General features: G+C 44.6%; 4 protein-coding genes across 48 annotated transcripts; 2 read left to right on the top strand and 2 right to left on the bottom strand.

The window, feature by feature from the left end:
- The first annotated feature begins 103 nt into the window (after positions 1-103).
- LOC108144609 (ras-GEF domain-containing family member 1B) lies at positions 104-3107 on the top strand. The gene is made up of 6 exons (XM_017269631.2): positions 104-298; positions 473-1376; positions 1431-2168; positions 2230-2373; positions 2433-2638; positions 2699-3107. The coding sequence occupies exons 2-6, from the start codon at positions 603-605 to the stop codon at positions 2952-2954; spliced, it is 2118 nt and encodes a 705-aa protein (XP_017125120.1). The 5' UTR covers positions 104-298; positions 473-602; the 3' UTR covers positions 2955-3107.
- A 3-nt stretch (positions 3108-3110) lies between these two features.
- LOC108144612 (anaphase-promoting complex subunit 10) lies at positions 3111-4020 on the bottom strand. Its single transcript, XM_017269633.2, has 2 exons — positions 3834-4020; positions 3111-3772 (listed from the first exon to the last, which is right to left on the bottom strand). The coding sequence occupies exons 1-2, from the start codon at positions 3973-3975 to the stop codon at positions 3324-3326; spliced, it is 591 nt and encodes a 196-aa protein (XP_017125122.1). The 5' UTR covers positions 3976-4020; the 3' UTR covers positions 3111-3323.
- Positions 4021-4088: 68 nt separating this feature from the next.
- On the top strand, positions 4089-4954 carry LOC108144405 (U3 small nucleolar ribonucleoprotein protein IMP3). Its single transcript, XM_017269236.2, has 3 exons — positions 4089-4304; positions 4408-4619; positions 4675-4954. Exons 1-3 carry the CDS (start codon positions 4168-4170, stop codon positions 4869-4871), a joined length of 546 nt encoding a protein of 181 aa, XP_017124725.1. The 5' UTR covers positions 4089-4167; the 3' UTR covers positions 4872-4954.
- Positions 4955-5312: 358 nt separating this feature from the next.
- On the bottom strand, positions 5313-23402 carry LOC108144401 (patronin). Of its 45 annotated transcripts, none has more exons than XM_041707672.1 (24): positions 23226-23402; positions 22387-22613; positions 19136-19447; positions 18978-19066; positions 18786-18921; positions 18476-18726; positions 18312-18412; positions 17220-17372; positions 16287-16394; positions 15835-16074; positions 15528-15590; positions 15048-15330; positions 14596-14974; positions 14440-14541; positions 14047-14193; positions 11617-13362; positions 10674-10910; positions 10243-10441; positions 9940-10014; positions 9611-9682; positions 8969-9076; positions 7873-8073; positions 6706-6988; positions 5313-6564 (listed from the first exon to the last, which is right to left on the bottom strand). In XM_041707672.1, the coding sequence occupies exons 2-24, from the start codon at positions 22414-22416 to the stop codon at positions 6420-6422; spliced, it is 5460 nt and encodes a 1819-aa protein (XP_041563606.1). In that variant the 5' UTR covers positions 22417-22613; positions 23226-23402; the 3' UTR covers positions 5313-6419. The 45 variants fall into 45 exon arrangements, with proteins under 45 accessions (XP_041563606.1, XP_041563610.1, XP_041563608.1 ...); XM_041707676.1 differs by having other exon boundaries at positions 11617-13266; XM_041707674.1 differs by having other exon boundaries at positions 11617-13365; positions 18476-18711.
- Positions 23403-24109: the final 707 nt, after the last annotated feature.

The raw sequence follows: 24109 nt of genomic DNA, 5'->3' as shown, positions 1-24109 counted from the left end.
ACATTAGAAAGCAGTCCAATCAGAACTACTGCTTTTTAGAGGACCGCACCACTCGTTCCAATGTTATATTCCATTTAGTATTTTTCCCCAAAGACCGGTAGTATTTTTCAACGGTGCATCCACAGTCACACTTTAAGCGACAACAATAATAGAAATAAATTAAGTCAATTGGCGAATTAAACTATAAAAGGCGCGGCGTGACAAAAGAAATTTGATGAGCAGCAGCATGCGGGGAATGCCGTGACGAATGGCGGCAGTGCGTCCCATGGAAGGTCACCAAGCATCAGTGTTCCTGCAGGTGTGTCCGCTTGAATGGCGTTCTGTTCTGATCGTAGCAGACCAGCCCACTTTCCCAAAAGTGGGCGTTGTCACACTGCGCGTTTCCGAATCTAAAGCCTCGGATTACCATCACCTGTCTGTCCCCACATTGTGTGTGCTAATCACGGTTTCTCCCTTGGCCCTTCCTTTCCAGAAATGTACGCGATGATAGTGCATGTGCATTGCGACTAATCCAAAGAGTCCCCTGTGTGGTCATAACGCATTTAATAACCAACCCAACCCAGAAAGGCTCGATTCACCAATATCCCTCCTCCTTCCCAACCATGGACGAAGACATCCTCAACGCAGTGGAGTCCCTGTTCGGCAAGGACGTGAAGATCGTGGACTGCGAGACCTCGTCCTCGCTGCAGCAGGAAGAGGTGCTCCTGGTCAACGGAGTGCCCGTGAAACTGGATGGCCTGCCGGCGGATGATGCTAGTGCCATTAAGGCGGCCTTGCTAGATGGCCAGATGCCCTCGGTGGAGCATTTGAACCAGCTGCTCTTTCGCGCCGGCTTAGCCCAGCAGCCCATCGAGGTGGAGACCTCACTGACCGTTAAATCATCGCTGACCACCACGGAAGAGGTGCTGGTCTCGCGCAACGGACAGATCCTTGACGAACGGACCGTGGAGACGAAGGAGAACTTCAACCACCAGTCGCACCAAAAGGAGATCTGGCATCCTGTCAAGCAACAGTCGGCCTTGGCTCGTGCCACGCCCGAGAATGCCCTTAAATATTGCAACACTTCGAATTCCACGTTCTCGGACGATCGCCCGGCTGATCCCTTGGGCCGCCAGCTGAACCAAACCTTCTCGAATGCCTCCCTCATGTCCAGCAGCTCGGCAATCACCGGTTCCGATCAGGTCATCGGATCCGTGTCATCCACCACCATTGGGGACAAGAGCTCGAATATAAGCAGCTGCGATTCCGGGCACGATGGCCTCTTCCACAGCGTGTCCATGAGTGCGCCCTGGTCACATCCTCGCGACACTCTGACAGACTCCTTGTACTGCGACATTCCCAGCTCCGCCGACGAGGCGGATGCGGTTTCCATCCTCGTAAGTTTTGTAGTACTTTTTAATATGTAGTAACCCAAATCTTGCCTTCTTTAGAACACCCACTTGCAGATCACAGAGCCAACCGATTGCCAACCACCGCCAGTTTACGCCAAAGACCTGCCCAAGGAGGGCAACCTGGATTCGCTAGTCAGCCTGCTAATCAATGGCAACGATGAGGATCTGAAGTTTGCCCTTTTGAGCACTTCTCGTTTGTATTCGCCCCCTCATGAACTGCTCTCCAAGATCATTGCCAAGTGCCAGGGAAAGGAGGATAATCTGATCCGACTGCTAAATCACTGGTTGAACATCTGTCCCGGCGACTTTAGCAACGACATGCTGCTGCAAGAGCTGGAGAAGAAGCGTGAGCTTAAAGGAATGCCTGCCTTTTTGGATGGCATTCCCCAATCTCAGGCACAAAGAGCCGAGAAGGCAAGAAGCCAACTACAATATCTGCTGGTCAAGCAACCTTCCGCCAGCTCCTTGGGCCGTCAGAGCAGTATTAAGTCACTAAAACGCTTTGCGGCCAATGTCTACAAGACGGACAATGTGCTAAGCAATTGCGGCAATGCCTTCGAGTTGGCCCACCAACTGTATGCCATTGAGTACGCTTATTTGTCACAAATAAGAATCGAGGAGTTTGTGGAAATACTGGACAAGGGCGAGCTGAAATCCTGCATGACCCAAACCAAGGCGGGCACCTTGGGCTCCAATTGCATCAGCCAGGTCACAATCGACAGCTATGTGCAGTGGTTTAACCAGCTAAGCTACTTGACTGCCACTGAAATATTGAAGGTAAGGGATGGTTACAGTAAACATACTTGTCATAAAGTTAATATTTGTTTACCCTCTTTAGCTTGGGAAAAAGTCTCAGAGGGCACAAATGATTGATTTCTGGGTGGAGACTGCTCTGGAATGTTTCAACACGGGCAACTTCAACAGCTTGATGGCCATTCTGACAGCTTTAAACCTGACTGCCATAGCTCGCCTTAAGAAAACCGTGGGTTTTGTTCAAAACGTTAAACGTTATTGATTAAATCAAATTATTCATATTTTTAGTGGGCCAAAGTGCAGACAACAAAGTTCGATGGCTTGGAGCACCAAATGGACCCCAGTTCGAACTTTCTCAACTACCGCTCCACCATGAAGGCAGCTGTTTGGCGTTCGGAAAGGGAAACGGCCAACAAAATCGAGCGTGCCATCATACCATTCTTCTCGCTGTTCCTCAAAGATTTGCATGCCATCAACGAGAGCCACGAAACGAAGTAAGATTGTTATTTTGATGATTTTCATAAGAGGGGAAAATTAAGCAAAAACATTTACAGATTGGCCAACAGTAACCTGAACTTTGAGAAGTGCCTTTTATTGGGCACCCAGCTGCGGAACTTTAGCAAATGGCAACGACTGGACTGTCCCTATGAACAATTAGCAAATGTGGTGTCCTATCTGCTGAAGACGGAGGTGCTATCCGAGGATCTCTTGATGAAAGCTTCCTACGAGTGCGAGCCACCCGAAAACGGCGAGGAGAAGGATCACTACAAGACCCTGAAGGCTGCCAAGCAAAAAAACACGAACACATAATCACCAATCATTAACGACAATCCTCCTCGGGGTAGTGCAACATATTATGCAAATAATGCAATAAGCCTCGTCGCACAGTTTCGTTGGCGTTCCATGTTCACATTTAGCATTTGTATCGCGATAAAAACAGTAACAATAATAACTCTTACACTACCATTGTGTTTGTTAATTTGTACTTAAGCTTAGACGACGGTATATATATTTATTTGCAATCGATTTATATATACAAGTGCGAGGGCATTTAATTAGAAACACCAAAAATATGCATACAATTACTAAAGTAATGTTTTAAATGTTGTATTTTAGCAGTTAAATACCCCCCAAAAAATACATAAAAATAAAAGACTTCGACTAAAGCCAGAGTATTCCTTAACGAATGGTGGCAAATTTCTGGAAATCGACGGTGCCAAACTTGCCAAAGAGCTCCAGAGGATAGTGCTTGCCCTCGACGGGCGCATGGATGCGGATCTGGCGCATATGGGTGTCCCGTCCATTCTGGTGGTTCGAGATCACAGCGATCTGCAGCATAAAGGTGCGAATGGACTTGACGTTACCATCCTTGATGGGTATCTGCACCCAGCCGGTGGGTTCGGTGAGGTCCATCACCTGCAGCTCCTGCAGATCATTGAAATTGGTCCCGGATCGTATGGAGATCCTCGATGGCGTGTAGCTTTCGTCCAGCTTGTAATCCGTGTATATGTAGATCTGGCTGATGTTCGTCCGCTTATGGAACTGAATGTTTACCAGGTGGGGCAACTGCCCGTCCGACTGCCAGTAAGTGTCCATGATGTTGTCCCGCAGACGCTCTACGCCAAAGCCTGTAAATCTGGGTTTATTATCATATTCTTTAGGAGATTTAGGGGGCACAGCTAGAATTACCCGGCTTGCAGGAGGAAAGGCTCCAAACAGCCTGGGCGCCCACTTCGCGCACGAAACCCAGGCGCTCCTCGGCCAGGGGATCCTCTTCATTGCTTGGCAGCGGGTTGGCGGATATGTCCTCGTCCATGGAGGCGGAGGCCATTTCGGCAAATAATCTCTTCAAATCTCTTCTTAATAATTATTTTACTACTACTGCTTACATTCTGCACTGCTTTAAGACGCACAAAACAGCTGTTTGATGTTTTGGTATATTTACATTTCCCTGCCTTGGTCACACTTTGCCGCCCATGTGCAAGATAGTCAACAAAAATCTGTTAGAAAAAATAAATAAAAAATGGTTCGTAAACTCAAATTCCATGAGCAGAAACTGCTCAAAAAGGTGGATTTTATCACCTGGAAAGTGGACAACAGCGGCAAGGAGAACAAGGTCCTGAGACGCTTTCACATACAAAAAAGGGAGGATTACACCAAGTGAGTTTGCACTACGCACAGTCAACATTTGTAAAGTTCACTCTGTTCTGTGTGTGTTTCTGTTGATTTCAACCAAATTCGGCAATTTTGATTACATTCCTAGGTACAACAAGTTGGCCAGGGAAATACGGGAACTGGCCGAAAAGATTGCCAAATTAGATGCCTCAGATCCATTTAAGGTGGAGGCTACAACCATGTTGCTAAATAAGATTCACGCCATGGGAGTTTCCAACAATCAACTAACTTTGGAGACGGCGGCCAAGACATCCGCCAGCCACTTCTGCCGGCGTCGTCTGCCCGTGATCATGGTTAAATGTAGGTGCTTAAATTCTACTAGCTAAGCTTACAACTCAATATTTCATTATCGCAGTGCGAATGTCGGAGCACCTGAAAGCCGCCACCGAGCTTATAGAACATGGTCATGTTCGCGTTGGTCCGGAAATGGTCAAGGATCCCGCTTTCCTGGTCTCCAGAAACCTTGAGGATTTCGTTACCTGGGTGGATGGCTCCAAGATCAAGGAGCATGTTCTCCGCTACAATGATTTGCGTGACGATTTTCAAATGTAGTCTCTCTACTTTTAAGAACCTCAACTAAATGTAGATGTAATGTAAGCCTTTAATAAAACCAACTTTAAAACTTTGTTAAATAATCATGTTCAATAACTTTATTACATTTTATATAATAATGTTTAGATCTCATTAATATTCATTAAGGAGCGAATTGCGCCAAGGGCACAACTGCGCCGACACGCACATACATATACATTTTTATTTTAACCTGATCCCCCGAATTGCCGATCTGCTCGGAATCGATCCATAATGGCGGTTCAAAGTTGTTGGATTATGCTCTATTAGTTTTTACCCTCACTTCGCTAGCTAACATCAATCGTTTTGAAATACAATGCGGCGTGTGAAATACCTTCTTTGGGCATTAAAATAATATCGTTTTGGAATCAAGTGAAAGAGCCAGCGGATTTACACAATAAATTATAAGATACCAGAGCGTGGTTTGATCGATCGCTTTACTTTATTTATAAAACAGGATGAGTGTGGTTAGGGACTAAGGTGCAGGCAGGTGCATAGAACGGTTGAGCGGTCTAAAAAGTGATTATTGAACAGAGTTAAAATTAAGGTCGATGGCAGTTACACAAGTCAATTCCAGCCAGCCTCAACGTAAGAAGCAAATGCATTCGAAATGGTTCTAATCGTTAGATGTGCAATACAGTTTGTGAATTTTTTTAGAGTCTGACTGCTCGTCGTGCATCTGACTTTGCGAAAAAGAAATCTAAAAGAACATTGGATCCGTTTCAGCAGTCAAAAGTCTTTTTCTTGTTGTATAGATATAGATATCTTTAAATATTAGTTGTATTATTATTCCTTTTTAAATACGCATAAAAAGTAAGTATTAATTAGTGTTAAAAATAAATAGCTAGTGGCATTAAAATTAGTGTCGACTTTGGCTGCGGCCCATACACGATTTCATTTCAGCCTGCCCAAGGCCAAGAAAAAATTTCACATGAAAAACTTCATAACAATATAAAACAAATTAATAAAAAAGGATTTTCTACATTTGTTCCCCTCATCCTCATAATTCAGCGGAGCTTACTGTGTGTGCAAACAAGAATACAATACAATCATTCAAAATTCCATTACAATCTTTTGGCTTTCGAGTGTGTGCTCTGCTCTTAAGTTCTTTATATCTGTTCTTCGTTTACATTAAGATTCATTTAGGTTCTCCTACTGCAGGCTCGCGTGAACAATAAATTCTTAGGCTGGATATATGCATTTATATTCAAAATAAATATTCAATCGCATTGTATTAATCACTACAATATTTTCCGTAAATTCCGATTCTTGTTCTTCAAACATGTGCAAATAGTAATTAGCCGTTTATATGCCCCGATGAACACCAAAATCCCGCGACCTACAGAAAAACGTTCGGTATATGTGTTTTGTTATGTTTCCATAGATGTCTTAATGCGCAATCTTGTAGAATAGTGTGGTTCCGGCCAAAACGACGCCAAGCGCCAGTTGGCCCAACTGCTGCCTACTCCTCCTCCTTGCATTCCATCTCCCATTCATCAAAGATGCCTTTCAAAATGTCCTGCTCTCCGCTTAGATTACAAGCGCCATGTCCTTTTTGCTGGGCAACTGCACCCGCTTGCCCTGCCACAGGGAGTTGTGTATTGTGAAGGCATCAATGGTCACCGTCAGATGCTTTGTGTGCACTTGTGAGAAGCACTTGCCTCCTGAGTTGTATCTGTGAGGGAGAGATGAAAAACAGGGTTCGTAAAAAAGCACACACTATATTTTACATTTGTTGTTAAACAAAAGGTTTTTTTGGGAAACGAAGAGTCAAAATAAATTGTGCAGAACAAGAGAAACCAAACAAGCTACTCACTTGAAGAATTTGTCGAACATCACTTCGTCGACTTGACTAGGCCCAGTGCCGTACAGTTTGGTCACCTGGTCCGTTTCCGGCTGGTAGCTGTAGAGGGCGCGGAACTGGCAGCCCGCATCCCGGAAGAGTACCAGGAAGTGCTTCGCCTCCGAGCGCGCTATCTTCTCCAGCACTTTCTGTTTGGCCTCGCGGTTGACAACGCCGGGAAAAACACAGTATTCGACGGCATTCAGGATGATACCACGATTCGATTTGGCCGCTGGTTGTTTATAGAGTTTGGGACCTGTGGAGTGCGTGTCGTTTGAAGTTAGAACAGTCGGAGGAATAATCGTATAAATGTGAAAATTTTCTACTTGTTGGTGGCAATGGCAAGCTTCTAGATCGTAAACTCTTCTAGTCATTTTATCAAAATGCAAGTTACGTGCAAGATTTAATACTAAACGTTGCGTGAATCTAATAGATTCACTGGGAATATTTTAAAAATCAAAAAATTTCTTTTTAAAAGTAAACTTCCTGACAAAAAAATAGTAATTAAAATATAAATATAAATGCAGGCCTCACTTAACTTTCTTATGCGGATAAATTAGTCTCAAACTTAAAAGCAAAACATTCATTAACAAGTAAAAACTTAACTAAAGTGCTTTTAATTTTGTTGTCTTTGGTATTTCAAAGTGAAACGGTTAATTGGGCCAATCTGGTTTTTTGGGATTAGAAAGCTCTTGCGGTGTTTTTTTTTAAATCGCTAAGAACACATTATTTTGGGTTACATTTGACCATCGAAAGTCGTGGATTTGACGGCGCTAGGGAACGTAACAAGTGGACGAACGAAGAATCGGATTCTACAGACTGTCGCAGCCCTCTAGAACTCTTGTTTATCTATGTAGAACTCATATGAATGACGATTGACATAAATAAAATGCAATCTGAGGAAAAGATGCCAATTGGTAATGAGTACTCAAACGGAACAAAATCAAAATCAAAATATTAATGAAAATGAAAACTTTGAAATCATAATGAGGGGCGTTCCAACTTAAGTGGTACAGATGCAGGTGGATGACCAATGGTGTATGGATTGGTGGAAGGTGATTATATAACTGAGGATTGATTTGAAGTATTGATTGGTATGGCTTGTATGGTTTGGTTTTTGTTTGAGAGAGAGATACAAACCCGAATATTCCATGTTCAAATTCGGAGTTAAAGAGAAATCGCTGGATCCATCATCAAATCCGCGACGTTTCGATATCAAACCTGGCGGCAAAGAGCCCGGTCCGGAGGGAGATGGCATATGCCTACCTGAAGCGCCCATTCCCATTCCAGGCGACGGAGCACGCCTCGGCGGAGTGGCGCGTCCCAATCCCGAATCTGTGTCTAACCGGCAAGCAAGAGAGCATGGTGGAATCCGTGTCATTCGAGGCATTCATTCAGCGGGCGGTCGCATGCACAAAACAGATCAAATCAGATCGGGGTCACCAGTGAGTCGATGGATGCATTTTTGTTAGTCACCAGTCACGAGGATGGATGGCGAGCGAGCGATGAGTTCGTTTTCATTCGGTTCGGTTAATAATTGATTGTATTTTTTGATTGGTTAATTTCAAGATTCGTTTTTAGACAGGGTTGAGTTGAAAGAAAGAGAAATAAAAGAAGAGAATGTGTGCACAAAATTTAGTTAAGCAATTTCGTAGATCTCTTAAAAGCTAATTGATCATGATCTGGATTAAAGTCGAAACAAATGTACTGATTAGTGTTTTTGCGGTGCAGATGTTTGAGTGAGTGTGTTTGTGCAAGTGTGTCCCAAATATCTCACAAGCGGAATAGCAAAATCGATCGATTGAAAGTATGCCAGAACCAGTTGCGAATTATAAGCTCATAGAACCGACCCCAAATCCCCGCAAATCAGCTGACGAACACAATAAAGCTTGAGAAGGGACCAGACCACCATCACCACCACCGCATCTTCGTTAGGAGCTTGGAAAATCGAATCATCGCAGTGAAAGGCTACAAACTTAAATCGCAAAACAGCAAGGAATATGTACATAAAAATGAAGACAAGAGTACAAGAAAAAAAGAGTCACCACCAAAGATACCAGAACCAAAGAACGTTCACAAGTTTAAACCAAAACCACTAAAAATATCCGAAATCAACAGAATGTAGCATTAAGTTAAATACTTAGAAAGTAGAGTAGAGTAGAGTATGGGGTAACAGAGAAAGGTAGGTAGTAACAGGCAGGCAGCTTGATTGTTGCTGCTGTGGAACGCTTCTTACCGCACAGATTCATTAGCGAATTGGACTTTCGGCCCCGGAAATTAAGCGTGCTGCCCTTAGCGACGGAGATCCGCGACAGAGTGCGGCCCCTTTCTACGCCGGCTGGCTCTGAAATCAGGTCAAGTCAGGTCACGAAAGACGCGAGCCGAGTGCATCAGTATACAGTTTACAGGTGAGAACACTTGATTCATATTCATATTCATATTCAATCGCAATTCGTTAACACAAATGAATGGGTGGCACAAAATGATGAGGTATAAATATCATAAATCAAACTTATCGCCCAGGATCCCCAAAACCAAAAAATCATCATCAATGTAGCAGCCCCAAAAACCAGGTAAATAAAAATAAATAAAACCGCGCCGCCTCATCTCCACTTTTTAGCTCAGGTGCATTTTTTTGGGCAGTGCATTGGATTAGTTGAGGTTGTATGCAGTTGGCTATTAGCTATAAATCAGTAAGTAGTTAAACCAAAATCAAAATCTTGTTAGTTAAAATCAGAAACCACAAAAAATGGAAGCGCTGGAGCGTTAAACTTTCGTTTCATTTCTTAGCGTGTTCGAATGCGAATTTTGTGTAAATAAAACAAAAGGGAAACACAAAATAAACGAGAACTAAGTGGGCGTGTTATCCATCACCAACCTCTGGAAGTTTTGTACGATCCCCGTCGTCCAATCGGAGTTGAACTTGTACTGGGATAATCATCGGGTGACTCTGTTTGAACGAGATTAGTTGTTATGGCTTATCAAATAGGTTGTCCAAAATCCATAGTCAACTTATAACTACAATTATAGTAAGTCGAGGTGCAATTCAAAACGTTAGATTGTAAGTCCCATCTACCGGAAATGTACCACAAATATAGAAATCAACTTAACGTATAACTAAACATGCTTAACTTAAGTAAAACTACTAAAAAATATGAAATATAAGACAATGCAATGAGAGGGTAGAATAACAAAAACATAAATTACCTTTTACAGTGAGGGAGTCTTGCGAGCCCCTGTAGTAATCTCTTTTCATTGAATTTGAGCTTAGCTGACCGTAGCCTGTTCAGTTCAAATTCAAAACGAAAAACAAAAATTCAACAAATTAGCAGTGGGTAGAGGGATATATCAAATCATTAGATAGCTATAAAGCAGGTCAATCAAATTAATAATTACACACAAAAATAGAATAGTTTCTGAAAGAAATTCGGCGTGCCGAAATCCTCATGAACTTTGAATCGATTATTTTGAAAAGCAAGTTCGGTTTTTCAGCACCTTTCCCCAGCTCACCAGTTAGATTCGAGCTTGAGCCCTTCTTGCCCCGACTAGAGATGCTCGAAGCCTCGCTGATGTCCACGCTGGCGTCGTCCACGTGGATGGTCTTGGGCCTGGGACGCGTGGTGCGCTGCTGCCTCAGCCGCGGAGTCGTTGAGGTGGATGAGTGGGGCTGCAGTTTCACATGCAGATCGGGCCGATCCAGGGTTTTACCCTGAAGAGCAAACCAAAAGCATTATCAATACGGTCTTCTATAGCTTTGTGTTTCTAATAGCACACAGTACAGAGTGTTTGTTCTTTGAGTCGCTGACAAAACCAATAAGCTAGGCAAGCCAACAACAATTACATTACATTTTTTATTGCTAATTCAAATGCAATTTGGTTTTTGACTTTTCCTGGTTTTGAGCACCTCTGATTTATGTATTTATTGCCAAATAAAAACCCACCTCTCGCTCGGCCTCTTCGATGGCTTTCTTGAGTCGGTGCTGCTCCAAAATGGCCGCTCGTCGCGCCATTTGCTCCTCCTTCTTACGCGACCGCTCCTCCTCCTTCTCGCGCTCCTTTTCCCGCTTCTGGGAAGACTCGATCTCCTTGCGTGCCTTCGCCTCCTCCTGCTGCTGGCGTCGTTGCAGGGACAGCAGCATGATCTTCTCCTTGCGCCGCTCCATCTCATCTACGGAATCCTGGGGGGCAAACAAAAGGATATGCTTAATACGGGAAGTGCTAAGGGCATTTAAACCCCCACTGAACTTGGATCTTCGATTTGGCACCGTGCAAATCCAAATAGGCTTTCGTTTTACGCAATTTTATAAATGAACCCATTTGGTGGCTAGCGGTATAAAAAGTACTAAAATTTACAAAAAATTGTTATTTTGGTGTTTTGAATTTTACTTGAAACATTTTTTTTTTTAAAGTAACGACTGATTGTTTTTTCAGAGCAGTTACTGCAAATGATGATTATTTATGTATTTTATGACTAAATCAATTTAAAATCCATTTCTTACAATATTTTTAAAATTATTATTTTTATGATAGTTTTTGAAACAAACATATTATTTGTAATAATTTATAAAAAAACCATTTTAAATGATTTATTTTGTTCAAAATAAAAGAGTACAAATGTAATTTCTTTTTTGCTTTAAATAAAATTTTTCTATATTTTTGTTTTAAACAGAATATGAAAAACTAAGTAATAAACAAAGAGCAAATAAATATTATCAATAATTATCATTTTTGTCTTCTATTTTTCGATAACAGATAATCAACATTGTTGATTCTTATTTTTTGGTTGAAAAAAATCATTATTCTTTAAATAAAATAAAAAATAAATAAAAAATAATATTTTTGTGAGTATAATAACGGTCCCCAAAAAACTTCCCACATTCTTACCGGATCCAAGTTGGCGGTATCCGCTCCAATGACCAGCGCCTTGTTCTTGGCCGCCTCCGCGTTGTTGCTGTTCTGCTGGAGACGAGTGGGCGACATAGGTTGCTGCTGCAGCTGCTGCGGCGGCGGCTGATTGGTCACGTCCTCCAGGTGGCGACGTTCGTGGCCAGTGGGTGACACTGCTCCCGAGACGGCCAGCTGGCGGAGCTGGATGGGCGGCTCATCGGTGTACTTGTTGTATGTGGCATTGCCGGGGGATTTGACACTGTTGGAGTGGTTCAGCCCATGGATACTGTGCCTGGTGACCGACGACTTGCTGTTCACATCCTCCCCACCGAACCCAATGCTGTTGTTGTTGTTGTGCAGCTGACTTAGCGATTCACGTTTGAGGGTCGCCTGGTGATCCACGCTGTCCCTGCTGCCCGGCGGAGCCTCCTTTTTGGGCGATCTCTTGGCGCGCAGCGGTGGCTTGGGTCGCTTGGGCTGCTCATCGTCGAAGGAGATGTAGAAGCCCTTCTCGGGTGGCTGATCCTCACCGCCGGATGCCATTGCCCGGGGGTCCTGGAAGCTGTTGGCCTGGATGGAGGGACGCGAGGGCGAGGGAATGCGGTACGTGAGATTGCCGCTGGTGATGTTCAGCTTGTTGGAGATCATCTCTCCGCTGTCATAGTCCTCCGAGCTGCTGCCCCGACCACTGTGCCCCTGCAATCGCTGCTGTTGTTGCTGTAGTTGCTGCTGGTGTTGCTGTTGCTGCTGGTGCACAAAGTCGGAGATGCGCGTGGACTGCATCGATTCGATGATGTTCCGCTCCAGCTCGTCCACATCTTCCTCGTCCCCGATAAAGCAAATGCTCTGTGGCGCCATCATGTCCTCGTGTTGCATGGCCATACCCATTGGCATGCCCATGGGTTGCGGTGCCTTGGGTGAGCGGTTGTCGCGCAGATTGGTCAGCGATTGCTGGCGCTGCACTCCATTGGATCCACGCTGGGCGTGCTGCGGTGAGGCCTGAACCTGGAACAAGTGCTGTAGCTCGCCACCACCACCAGCACCGCCACCAACTCCATTCTGGTGAAGCACAAAGCTTCCGGGACTTGGGGCTCCCGCACTCGACGGCGGCCTGTTCATCCAGGTCTGCTTCTGCTTCTGTTGGTGCTGCTGCTGTTGCTGCTGCTGCTGCGTCTGCCAGGCATTCACATCCACAAGGGGGGGCTGGATCTGCTGCTGCTGCTCGTAGGCGGCTGCCGCTGCGGAGTGAGCCCAGGTTCTGCGCTGCGGATGCGGGTGAGGCTGCGGCTGTGGCGAAGACTCGTGCAGGTAGAAATGGTTGGTGGGCTGGCCGTAGTCGTCGTACACCACACTGCTGCGATACTGCGGTGGAGCTCCACCGTACGGCGAGTGGTTGCTATGGTTGTACGCCGCCCCATTGTCGCTGTAGATGCTCTGCGGCTGCTGCTGCTGCTGCACTTGCTGCTGCTGCATGTAGTGGGCGGGCTGCGGCGGCGACATGTACTGCCCGTGCTCGTTGACATACTGCATCGGCTGGGGCATGGCCATCGGCTGCTGCTGTTGGTGCTGTTGATGCTGGAGCTGCTGCTGGTAGGGATCGCGGCTGGGCGGACGGGAGCTGTACGCGCTGACTGGGGCGTTGTAGGCCTGCGGAAGATGCGGCGATGAGCCAAAGCTTTGCTGCACCGGGCGCGACTGCTGGTAATGGTGATCGGCCAGGTGCTGCTGCGACCCGTAGGTCTGCTGCTGTGGATGCGGTTAGTGAGGAGTGCAGGTGGTCACGAGGCGCATTGCAGATTTCAAGTGTTGCGTGATGCAGGGAAAGTAACGAAACGAAGATAAGTTAGTTGACAAACGAGCATTAAACGATCTTTTGGTATTTTCCAGTTGGTAACAAATAACACAAACTTAAGATAAAGGAACTTTAGGACCAATATGTATTAAAAAAGTGATTAATGTTTATTAATGAATAGAAAAATAAAAGATAATGTCATATTACCAATTCATTCTAAAAGCGAAATCAAAACCATTTACTTTTAAGTTATATTTGGACAAAAAAAACTATTATAAACTCTAATCAAACTTTATTATTAACTAAACTATTATAAGCGCTTATCAATATTAAAAGCAGCGTATAGACAAAATGTACTGTATGACTGTGGATTATTTAAAAAAATATAGGAATATTACTTTTGAACAATGCTTGTATTCAGAAAGTAAAGCAGATAAAACAGTAACCAAGAAAGAGGCCTTTTTAAACAGTTTAAACAGTAATCACTAATCAGTTCTTAAAGATCCAGCCAGTGGACAAAAAAAAAGAGTAAGCATTACACATCCATCGTTAATATGCGCCTGCTATGCGGCTGCTATTTGCTGTGATGTTGAGGCAGTTGGTCGGGGTATGGGTTGTGCGAGCGGATGGATTACCTGGTTCAGCATGTTGGCTATCTGCTGAGCCTGCATCAGCTGCTGGGCCTGCAGGTGCTGCGCCTGCATCTGGCTCTGCTGGGTGGCCAGGCGGTGGATATCCTGCTGGATATCCTGCAGATTCATGTTCATGATGGCGATACTTTGCTGCTCGTTCCACATCCGGGCGATTAGGTGGTAGGTTAATTGTTCAGTGGGTTAATGGGCGGGTTTGGTTTGATTGTGTTGAATTGTGTAATTTTTGCGTGTGAGTATTATGTGTGGATGTTGAAGCAGGCACAGACACAAAATGGGGGTAGAAAAGAGACACAGGCGTTAGACATTAAATCTCTGGCACTCGGAGGATTTGTTAATGCGGGGATACATCAGGGGTAGGAAACTAACCGCACCCACCTGGTACTTGTCCAAGTCCACGGGATCCATGTCGGGCGTGCGCTTCGATTCGTTGCTCATGGTCTCCCACTTCATCACATCCGGACACGACTCCAAGTCCTCCTGCGAAAGCATCGAGATAAGTATCGAAACCGAAACTAATCAGGCAATGCCTACCTTCTCCTGGTGCCGCAGCAAAGCCATCTCGATCTTGCGCTTGTCCTGCTCGATGCGACGCCGCTTCTCCTCCAGCTTCATCCGGATGGTGGACAGCTTGCTGGCGTTCTCCAGCGACCGCATGTCGTCGTCGCCCACCACATCCAACTGCCAGGCAGCGGGACTCGCCGGCATGCTGCTGGTCGAGGATTTGCGCACGGGCGTGCTCTCCGGATCGTAGCCACTGGTGGAACGGCTATCATTAAAGGCATCCGGCATCGTCATGCCGCTATTGCTGCCGTAGTCTTTGTCGCTGGAATGTTGCTTGTGCCGTGCCATCGGCAACGGGCTGCCCGCATTCGAAAGATTGTGCGACGACACCGTGGGCACATTGTCGACACTTTGGACAACAACGAATGATTTGATTTGCAAATGTAAATTTTAAACAACAACTGATCGTTCTAATGGCTCACCTGACTTGCCGACGCATCGAATACTTTTCCGTTTCGCGATCCTGTTTCTCAGAGCCCGAGTCCGTGTCGTAGCCCAACTGCAAGGTGCCCCGAGCATCGGCAATCGAAGAGCGAACGGCCACGGCGGGCTCAACTGGAAATCCACCCACGCTGGTGTTGGACAACTTGCGCTCCCTGTCGCGTTCGTATCGCCCCAGCGTGTTGAGCTGATCCTGGGAGCCGCCAAAGTTCTCGATGGTCAGTTGGGAGTCCTCGCTGGAGGAGTTCCTGCGCGAGCGACGCCCTGAAAGTGCACAAAATCGTGATTAATTTGGAATTTTGGCAAGATATACAAAACTAATTGGAACAGGAGAGTTTCGCAGGACATGTAATAAAGCCAAAATTATACATAACATTCAAGTAAACGCACAAATGGACAACTATTGTACTATGTTGGCTACAACGATTCTGGGTCAACAGTGGTTGAGTGTTGGCTCATACCTGCAAAGCTTGGCCGGCGGCTCTGTTCCCAGTTACTTGGTCGACCCGCAGCGACAAAATCGCCTAATCGTTTTGATTCGAGAGCAAACCAAAAAGTAATTAAATGAAAAGAAGAGTGAATGAAAAGAAAATAAATAAACAATAATTAAACACAGACTTGTATGTGGCACAAACGAAAATCAGTATAGATGGTAAATCAACTGGGATTTGGGTTTAGGCAATTAACTATTATCCACGTTCGCCCGCCACATACAAGTCAGGCATCGTCAAAGAAAAAGGAAATGAACTGCTAGCAAGCTGGCCAAACCTCTCTCGTCCGCCTTCGACTCGACATTGGTCTTTTCTTTAGCCTGGCGCAAGCGAGCCGGAACCAAGGGCTCCTGCTGCTGCTGCTGCTGGATTTGGAGCTGCGACTGGGATGGATGTTGCTGCTGTGCCTGCTGGTGGTATTGCTGTTGCTGCTGCTGTTGCTGATGGAGCTGCTGCTGCTGCTGCGAGTGCATGGAGGCGAGTGTGGTGATGCCACGCGACTTGTGAACCACAAAGGCTGCATGTTGGCGGTGGATGGTTGGTGGTCAAGCATGTGTTTGGGTCGGTGGGTGGTGAAAAGAAAAAATTACAAAATTTAATTTTAATAAAAAACCAATAAAACGTTGGGTTTTCAAGTCGAAAGCAAAACAGTAACGGACACAAATTAAATATAAATAAATGTAGGAGAGACATATAATTAAGTAATAATAATAAATAATTTACAATTACCTTCGGCATGATTACCGTCAAAATTATTGGACTGACTGACCGTCTGGTATTCGTTGGGCGGGGTTGATCTGCGGTTTAAGCCGCCGCCAAATGAATTCGAGTGCGGAACTAAACATACGAAAATCACCAAAAACAGAAAAAAGAAAATTGTAAATAAATAAAATCAGTTTGTTCAGCTGGCGAGGTAAATGAACTTGAATATTTCGGTTGGTTATTCATTGACTCGTTGCATCGGAAGCGGGCAAAAGCAAACAACACACAATTCGAAAGCAGAAACAAGGTGAATCGCAGTCCGTGGATGGGTGCCAAGTAAGCTGAGAAGTGAGAAGTGCCCCATGAACTCGGTAATTATCCCCAGGGGAAGTCTGTCCATCGAGTAATACTTTCACTCTTATGAAGATGAGAATTTCTCACTCAGCTCTCCAATGATTTAGATTAATCATAAACAGCAAACATCTATCTATATTAACATACACATGTTTTCCCATGATTTCCTTGCCCGATTTCTCTGTTAAATAGGTCAAGTAATTTTCAGTCATGGTGCTTAGAGAATTAAGATGACAAAATGCAGTCTCTAGATACAACGATTTCTACCATTTGATCTGATGAGTGGTGCACTTATTACAGACATAACAAAGCATCGATTTCTGTGCATCGTGCGAGATATTACTTGGTATTTAGGCTATAATAAAACGGTTATTATTATCATACAGCTGCAGATCATCACATGTCCTTTGGCCAAAAACCAAGGAAACAAACAATGAAGCAAACAAACGAACAATTAAACAAACTGAACGTGAGCAGAACAAGCAAAGGAAGAACAAACAAATGTAAATGGTAACACATTCATGAACAAACGAAGGAGGTAAAATCGAGAGTTGGGAAATCGGGGGGTACACAGAAAATGCTCGGTTAGAAAATTTGAAGTTAAACCTTGGAACGGCGGTCGATTCTGAGGCGAGCCAACGGGCGGCTGGTCGAGATCGCTGCGCAGATCGGGAATGGGTGTGACGGGCTGTACAGTGAGGCCCCGTCGATGGCAGATTCCGTGCTCATTGGCGCCCAAAGTGCGCCTGGCGATGACATCTGGACATCGTAGTCGAGTCGGGATTGGAGAGCGGATCGGATCAATCGAGAATTCATGGCACGTTGTACGTTGAGTGTGTGTTTCATTTGTTAAAAGTGAAGATGTGTTTGGTGTGTGTGTGTGTGTGTGTGTATGTGTGTGTGTGATTAGGACCCAAATAATTGTTTGCGGTTACGAGTGGCAAGAGGAAGCGTATTGCACAAAAACAAAGAAAGAGAGTTGATTTATTCGATTTGTTTTGGATTTTTAAATGCGGAAAATTGTACTACGTTTTGGTGGGATCAGGTGAATGCTAAGATGATGAATATTACATATGATTCTATGTCAATTTCTTGTGGAACTCGGTGGTGGTTATCAAAAGAAAATTAACCGCAGCAACTATACACAAACATAAATAAGAATTAGTTGGATTTTTGTGGTTTCACTAACAGATCTTTTCCTAAAAGGTGCTTTGCGGTTGATCTTAAACTGAGCCCTGTTTGCGGCATAATCAACGAAATCTACGAGCTGTGAAGCGCTCTAAATTCCTAGGTACTTAATAAGATTTCTGTGACTAATTGATGGCTGCTTTTACCTTCTTTTTGCCTTTGTTTTAAATTGAGTGACTCACACTTCCAACTGATTGCAATTCTCATAAAGCATTTATGAACTTTCTGGCACTACGACTGATTGCTTTCCTTTTCTGCTGATGACCAATTCTAGCTTTCAAAATCAAGAGTAAAACTTAAAGCAAATCATAGGGCAAACGAAGACAAAACGAAACGCAAACAAATATACTTCGGATACACTTGGACAACAATGCATGCCCCGGACTGAAATTCGAACACAGGCAGGCCAATCGTTTGGGGATCGAGATCATAGGGTTGGGGGATAGATGCGATGCGGTGCAGCGTTTTGGGAATGGGTACTCGTAGTCAATTAAGAAATGCTCCACTTACCCTGACCATCCATGCCGGGGTAGCAAACACACTTGGCCGGGTGAATCTCGAACAGATTGAACAAATCCGTGAGCAACACTACCAGATTCAGCTTCATAGATCTGCAATAAAACAATATCAGATTAATTGGGTATTCAATTTGGTAAGTGAAACACGGTAGCTACCCGCGCATGTAGGTCACATCCTCGGGCGTCATGTGGAACACGCTATATGGCAGATGCTTCTGCGAAAAGTTGCACACCAGCAGGATGTTGTGAATGGAATCCTCAACAGCGGGCAGATAGTTAATCCGCACACTCGTCCACGGCACCACCTTGGGGCAATAGTACGAGATGAGCAGCGCCAAGCAGATGCCATCGCACAGATCCTGGAAGTCCCTTACAGGTGGTATATCCGGCGTCTGCAGACGAGAGCCCTGGTATCAATAAGTGGGTGGTAAATTAAGAGGAAATGTTGGGGGTAATAATGACATACATTATCATCGGGCAGCCCTGCGTCCACCTCCTTGATAATGCGCTTCTTAAGAGCGGCGCAGGCATGTGAAATCCAGCCCAGCAGAGCTTGCTCATAGGACTGGCCAGCAGGCGCCTGGTAGTTGTTGCCAGATATTCTAAGAGATAAACAAATTATTAACTTATGTTTTTGATTGTAAATCAATTAACTCACCTTCGTATGGCCGCCATGACGCGGTCACCCGATGATATTTCCTTCGCATACAAAACCATTAGCGATTCTATCACAGACATATGGGCGTTCTGAAAGCGATAAAAACCAAACAACAAATTATGGAGAAGCCATACAGATCAAAATCAAGATCTACTCACAATTCGCAGCGGGTTCGTTTGAATTAATACCGTTTCGGTAATGGGCATGTCCGAGGTTTCGGCCACGGGAACTCCCTTGCGCGCTAGCGTCTGTATTATTGACCAGTGGTTCATGCTTTGGTAGTTGGGATCTGAGTACAGATTGGACAGCGTCTGGCAGTAGAGCGTGGCGTTGCCCAGCTCCACGATGATCTGCGGCTTGAGGCGCTCCTGGTTCTCATGGTCGCGGTAGAAGGGCTCCTTCAGGTTGTCCGGCACGCGATTGTTGAAGGCCTTCGAGAGCAGCCACTTGACGGAAGCACGTTGACGAGCCTGTGGTGGGAAAATGAGTTTGGCATTAGTAGAGATTGTGATAATGTGAGAACACTGTGTGTAGCAGGTGCCCATACCCATACCCATTCTCATACCCATTCCCATTCCAAGGGCAAAGGGAGCCTGCGTAATCAATGCTCTGCGGATTGAATGACTGGCCTTTTCTTGGCAATTAACTAGCGCAAAAGCACTTAGCTTTTGTATCTGTTGCCCCGCCTGTTGCTGCATCTGCTGTGCTGCATTTGTATCTGTGCGCGAGTGAAGCCATGCGTACAATCTTCAATATGAGTTCGATAAACTCGAACTCGTGTTTGGCTTGGCGTGCGCCGCCAGCAACCAGCCGCCTTCCATTGTTTCCCCCCTTGGAAACTCTTTCGGTTTTTGGGGCACGAAAGGGAGCGGCTGGGAAGTGAAGGGGTTGCTGCTGCTCGGATGGACGCTGGTCACTCAGCATGAAAGACTTTACAGCCTGCTCCGATTTTAGAACCATCTCGAGTGCTGCCATGTTTCGCCAGCCAACCCATTTCTTGTTGCACTCATAATCACAATTCTTCTGCTCTATTCCGAATGGCCTCTTCTTGGTCTAATTGAAACTGCGGGAAAAGCAATCAAAATAAATTCTCAAGAGGGAAACTGTCGCCGTTGCAGACGCGGAAATTGGTTTTATCGGATTGAGCTTATAAGAAATATGTTCCAATTTGTGGTCTCTCTGGTTGAAATAAATAAAACATGTGTTCGTGTCTGATAAGAAAGGTGTAAATAGATAAACTTAGATTTTCTTTAAGGGGTGCCTCTATTTGCTATCTTATACTCCCCATTTAATGCTAGAGGTATTATAATAATAAAGAAAGCAAACATAAAACAGACCATGGCCGGCCAGCACTTGAAGATAAGGTAAAACTGAGTGAGTGGACCCAAACTTCATAAAATTCCATTCATTTGGTTTTGCTTTCGGCATGCTGGCCGTATTTGCTGCAAGACTTCTGTGGTGTCTTTATTATTTGCTTTCATTCCATAAATTTCAAACGGGTTTTCTTAAAAAATCGTTGCATGAAGTCATCAATAACTGTGTCAGATCAGAGAACCTCATCGAAGTGGTTCAATTCTTTTGTATACCCATGGCCATTTCCAGTCGGCAAATGGTTGCTCTAGGGCGTTGTTTGGATTAAAAGCTTATTACCAAATGCCAGAGATAATTCGAGCAGCAGGAGGAGGTGGAGGGGAAACTGCATTGCCGAGGAAACAGTATTGGCGTAGGTCGTAGACCGAGCAACTATGCGAATTGGTCAACAGGTGGAGGGAAAACCTGTTTGCCCAGCGAGCCAGCGCTTTCCACCAAAAGTAAGAAACTGTCCGCAACATAATTTGAATGGCCAACGAAACGGAAAAACTCTGACTGCACTTTGCATCGACTGGCGGGGAAAAATGTCTGAAACTCAAATTTCAAAAGACCGTGTAAACAATTCGGAGAAAAACAATAAATGAGTGCTGGTTTAGACGCCCACTATGAATGAACGAGCGATGGATGGATGGCATATTTTTATTCAAGCATACAACATGCAGAGAGAAAAACACATGATCTAATTTGAAGTATGAAATCGTCTCAAGACGGCTTAATTATTAAAATTTATGTGGTAGGCTGTGTGGCATCTTAATGCTTTTCTGTGATGGAATACACAATTGGTGTGCAGAATAAATTACTTTACTCTTTACTCTACTCTTTGCAGACAAGTTTTTAAGTTCAAGCTTGTTGACTTAACATTTTTTGTTTATATATTAAAGCTATACAGACATAAAACCATTAATTAAATTGTGACAAAACGACGGTTTAAATTTAAATTCTATGAGAAATAAGAAAAAAGCCTTTGAGGCGAAATTGTCATAAAGAACTCTTCCATAATAAACTTTTCTTTCGAATACTTATTTTATTAAACACCTGTTAATTTATGATGCCAAAACTCAGATGGTATGATATGATGAAAGTGAATTTATAAAAATAATGACTGATGCCTTAAATACTATTCGCTCGCGTTTGGAGATGAGAATCTTGTATTGATAACTTTTTGCTGTGTGCCCCCACACAGCGTCTGCATATGTTTGTAATAAAGTTCCAGTTGCTGGTGGTTTTCAAATGTCACAAATTGAAATTGGCGCGGCTTTATGATTTCATTATCTAGCCGACTGCGACTGTTGTGTGTTTTTGGCATTCCAGAGAACGGGCAACGATAGCTGGGGCTATGGCTATGGCTAAATATAAAAAATATAACAGAGAGCGGAGTAAGTGCCGGCGATGGAAAGCGGCCAAGAGAGCGTACCGCTTGAGTCAGCAACTTGGGATGTTTGAATGGTTTTAGCTTTGGGTTTTTGCTGCCACTGCCGCTGCCCAAGAACGACTCAACTTTCTAGGGAGTTGTCTGAAGGAAAAGTCAGTGTACACGCAAGGCCCCAAACCTCGGAGCAGAGTGTTAGCGTTTCTCCCTTTTCGCCTGGCTTTCGCATGCGTAAGCCGTTTTTTTTTTGTATTTAGCGATTAGGTCATGCAACAGCAGCTACTTTGAAGCGAGAAAAGCGATAACAAATGCCTAATCGAAGGGGCAGCATTTTCCGGCTCTGTTTTATGAATGGAAGAGTTGCTGGTATTATTTTCCGTTTTCCGCACCGAACAGCACACCCCACACACAACATACAGCTACCGGTTGTAGTAGTTGTTTGCATTGGCCATCGAAACCAGTCGAATGGTAAGTAGGTGTCGGTCGCATACTAAGCCATAAGCTATACGCTATAAGCATTACCTCAGCGCACCATTTTGGCCAAGAGAGTAGGTGTTAGCCCGCTTCGCCTCTGGTGGAATGTTAATGAGTGTTTTACTTTGAAGCCTACTTTATGAGTGACTTTGGACCTGAGCTGAAGCTGAAGCTGAAGCTGAATCCGAAACTTACCTGTCGTATTTCCTGTGTTTCGACATCCATGCTGACGGATTTTCCTGCGACGGACTACGGCTCTCCGACGCCCGCCACTTGGCTATCCGCACTTTTTTCACTTTTCGCACTCTTTGTTTGCCACACAACAACACACCGCTTTTCCTTTTAGGTGTGTGTGTCCGCTGTGCGAGCGCGTGTGTGTGTGTGTGGAGTTTTCCTCGGCTTAAGGGGTTTTCACTTGGAGCCTGATGAAGACAGGGAAAAAACACGATTGGCACTTTGGCAAACAACTTGGAAATCGAAAAACAGAAGAACTAATTGCGCACACGCATTGGCGTTGTTTTTCGGGGGGCGGAAGAGGGCGAGGGCGGGGCAGGGGGAAAGAAAATGTGAATCATTCACAGAGGGTGACGGTGGGCGGTGGGCGGGGGGGTGGGCTGGCTGCAGTGCGACAATAACAGAGAACACTTTACAGTTGTCTGTTCGCTTTTCCCGAGATGCTGCACCATCAGCTGTTGCGATTTGGTCGTCTGGGCGACGCACTTACGCACTTTTCACCCCGCTACACCCGCGAACCGCCCATCAGTGGTATAATTAAGGTTTTCCCATTTCGTATTGCCGATTTTCTTTTTGGGGAACCGCCGACTTTAGTAAATGAAAACATTTTCCTTCGCCTCGCACTGTTGTTGTCCGCCACCCGCTGTTTGCTTCTCTTTCGTGCGCACTGCAAAGCGAATGCCACTGCGCGACACTGTTAGTGCTTTGCTCCTCGCTCTCACGGCGAACGAGTGCTGACCGAAAAAGCTGTGTATGTGCGCGCGTGTCTATGTGTGTGTGAGTGAGTGGGGCCTACGCACATTTGTGATGTTTTTCGCACTGATTTACCGCACCGACGTCCTTCGCATGCATTTTACACGGTTCGCAATCCTCCTGGCCGCATTTTTCAACAACTTTAATACTACAAATTGGCCTTAAATTGAGGAAATCACCGACACCGAACTGCTCTAAAATCTTACAATTTTTCTTGTGATGGAGATGGACCAAAAGCCGATGTATATTTGATGCAATCGATGGAGTTAGACACTTGGCTATCGATGTTTTTCCTGCAACCATCGATTATTTTAACGGAATTAAGGCCGGTTTTTGAAATAATCATCACCATCAATAAAAAATAACGGTCGCTTGCCTGCAAAAGAGATCCTGGCGAGATCCGGAGAAATAACAGTATTTATTTATTTATTTTAATAGAGCACCATTTGTCATTGCTACCTATGCGCCTGTAAAAGTAAATTTTTATTTGTAAATGACTGCGAATGCCGTATCTTGCTAACCCTTAGGAAAGCCTTTAAGCCCACAGCGAATTGTACAAACAATTTTAAAAATAAATTATTGTATCAACATAATAGTAACTCACAAAAAACTCAGCGGATTTCAATGAACGATTTCCGCTTATGCGGTCATTTTACATATTATTGCTGCTTAAATAATATGTCAGTTATATCAACATTTTAGAACTTGAACTCCATTTCCATCTATTCAAAAACAGCTTCGTTTGACGCCAAAATCAATCTTTGTCGGAGCTTTGAAATTGCTTCACAAACGTAATCGAACCAAATAATAAATGGAAATAAATTTCAAAAACAAACTGTTTTCAAAACATTAATCACGATTTCACTACCGCGTTGCCAACTCAGTTTGCCAGTTGGCAACACTCACCATTCTCACAAAACACTACGCAGCT

The sequence above is a fragment of the Drosophila elegans genome, unplaced genomic scaffold (genome assembly GCF_018152505.1).
Source record: "Drosophila elegans isolate 14027-0461.03 unplaced genomic scaffold, ASM1815250v1 contig_183, whole genome shotgun sequence".
NCBI lineage: Eukaryota > Metazoa > Arthropoda > Insecta > Diptera > Drosophilidae > Drosophila > Drosophila elegans.
The sequence above is the reverse complement of the archived record's forward strand: the minus strand, read 5'-3'. Positions and strand labels throughout refer to the sequence as shown.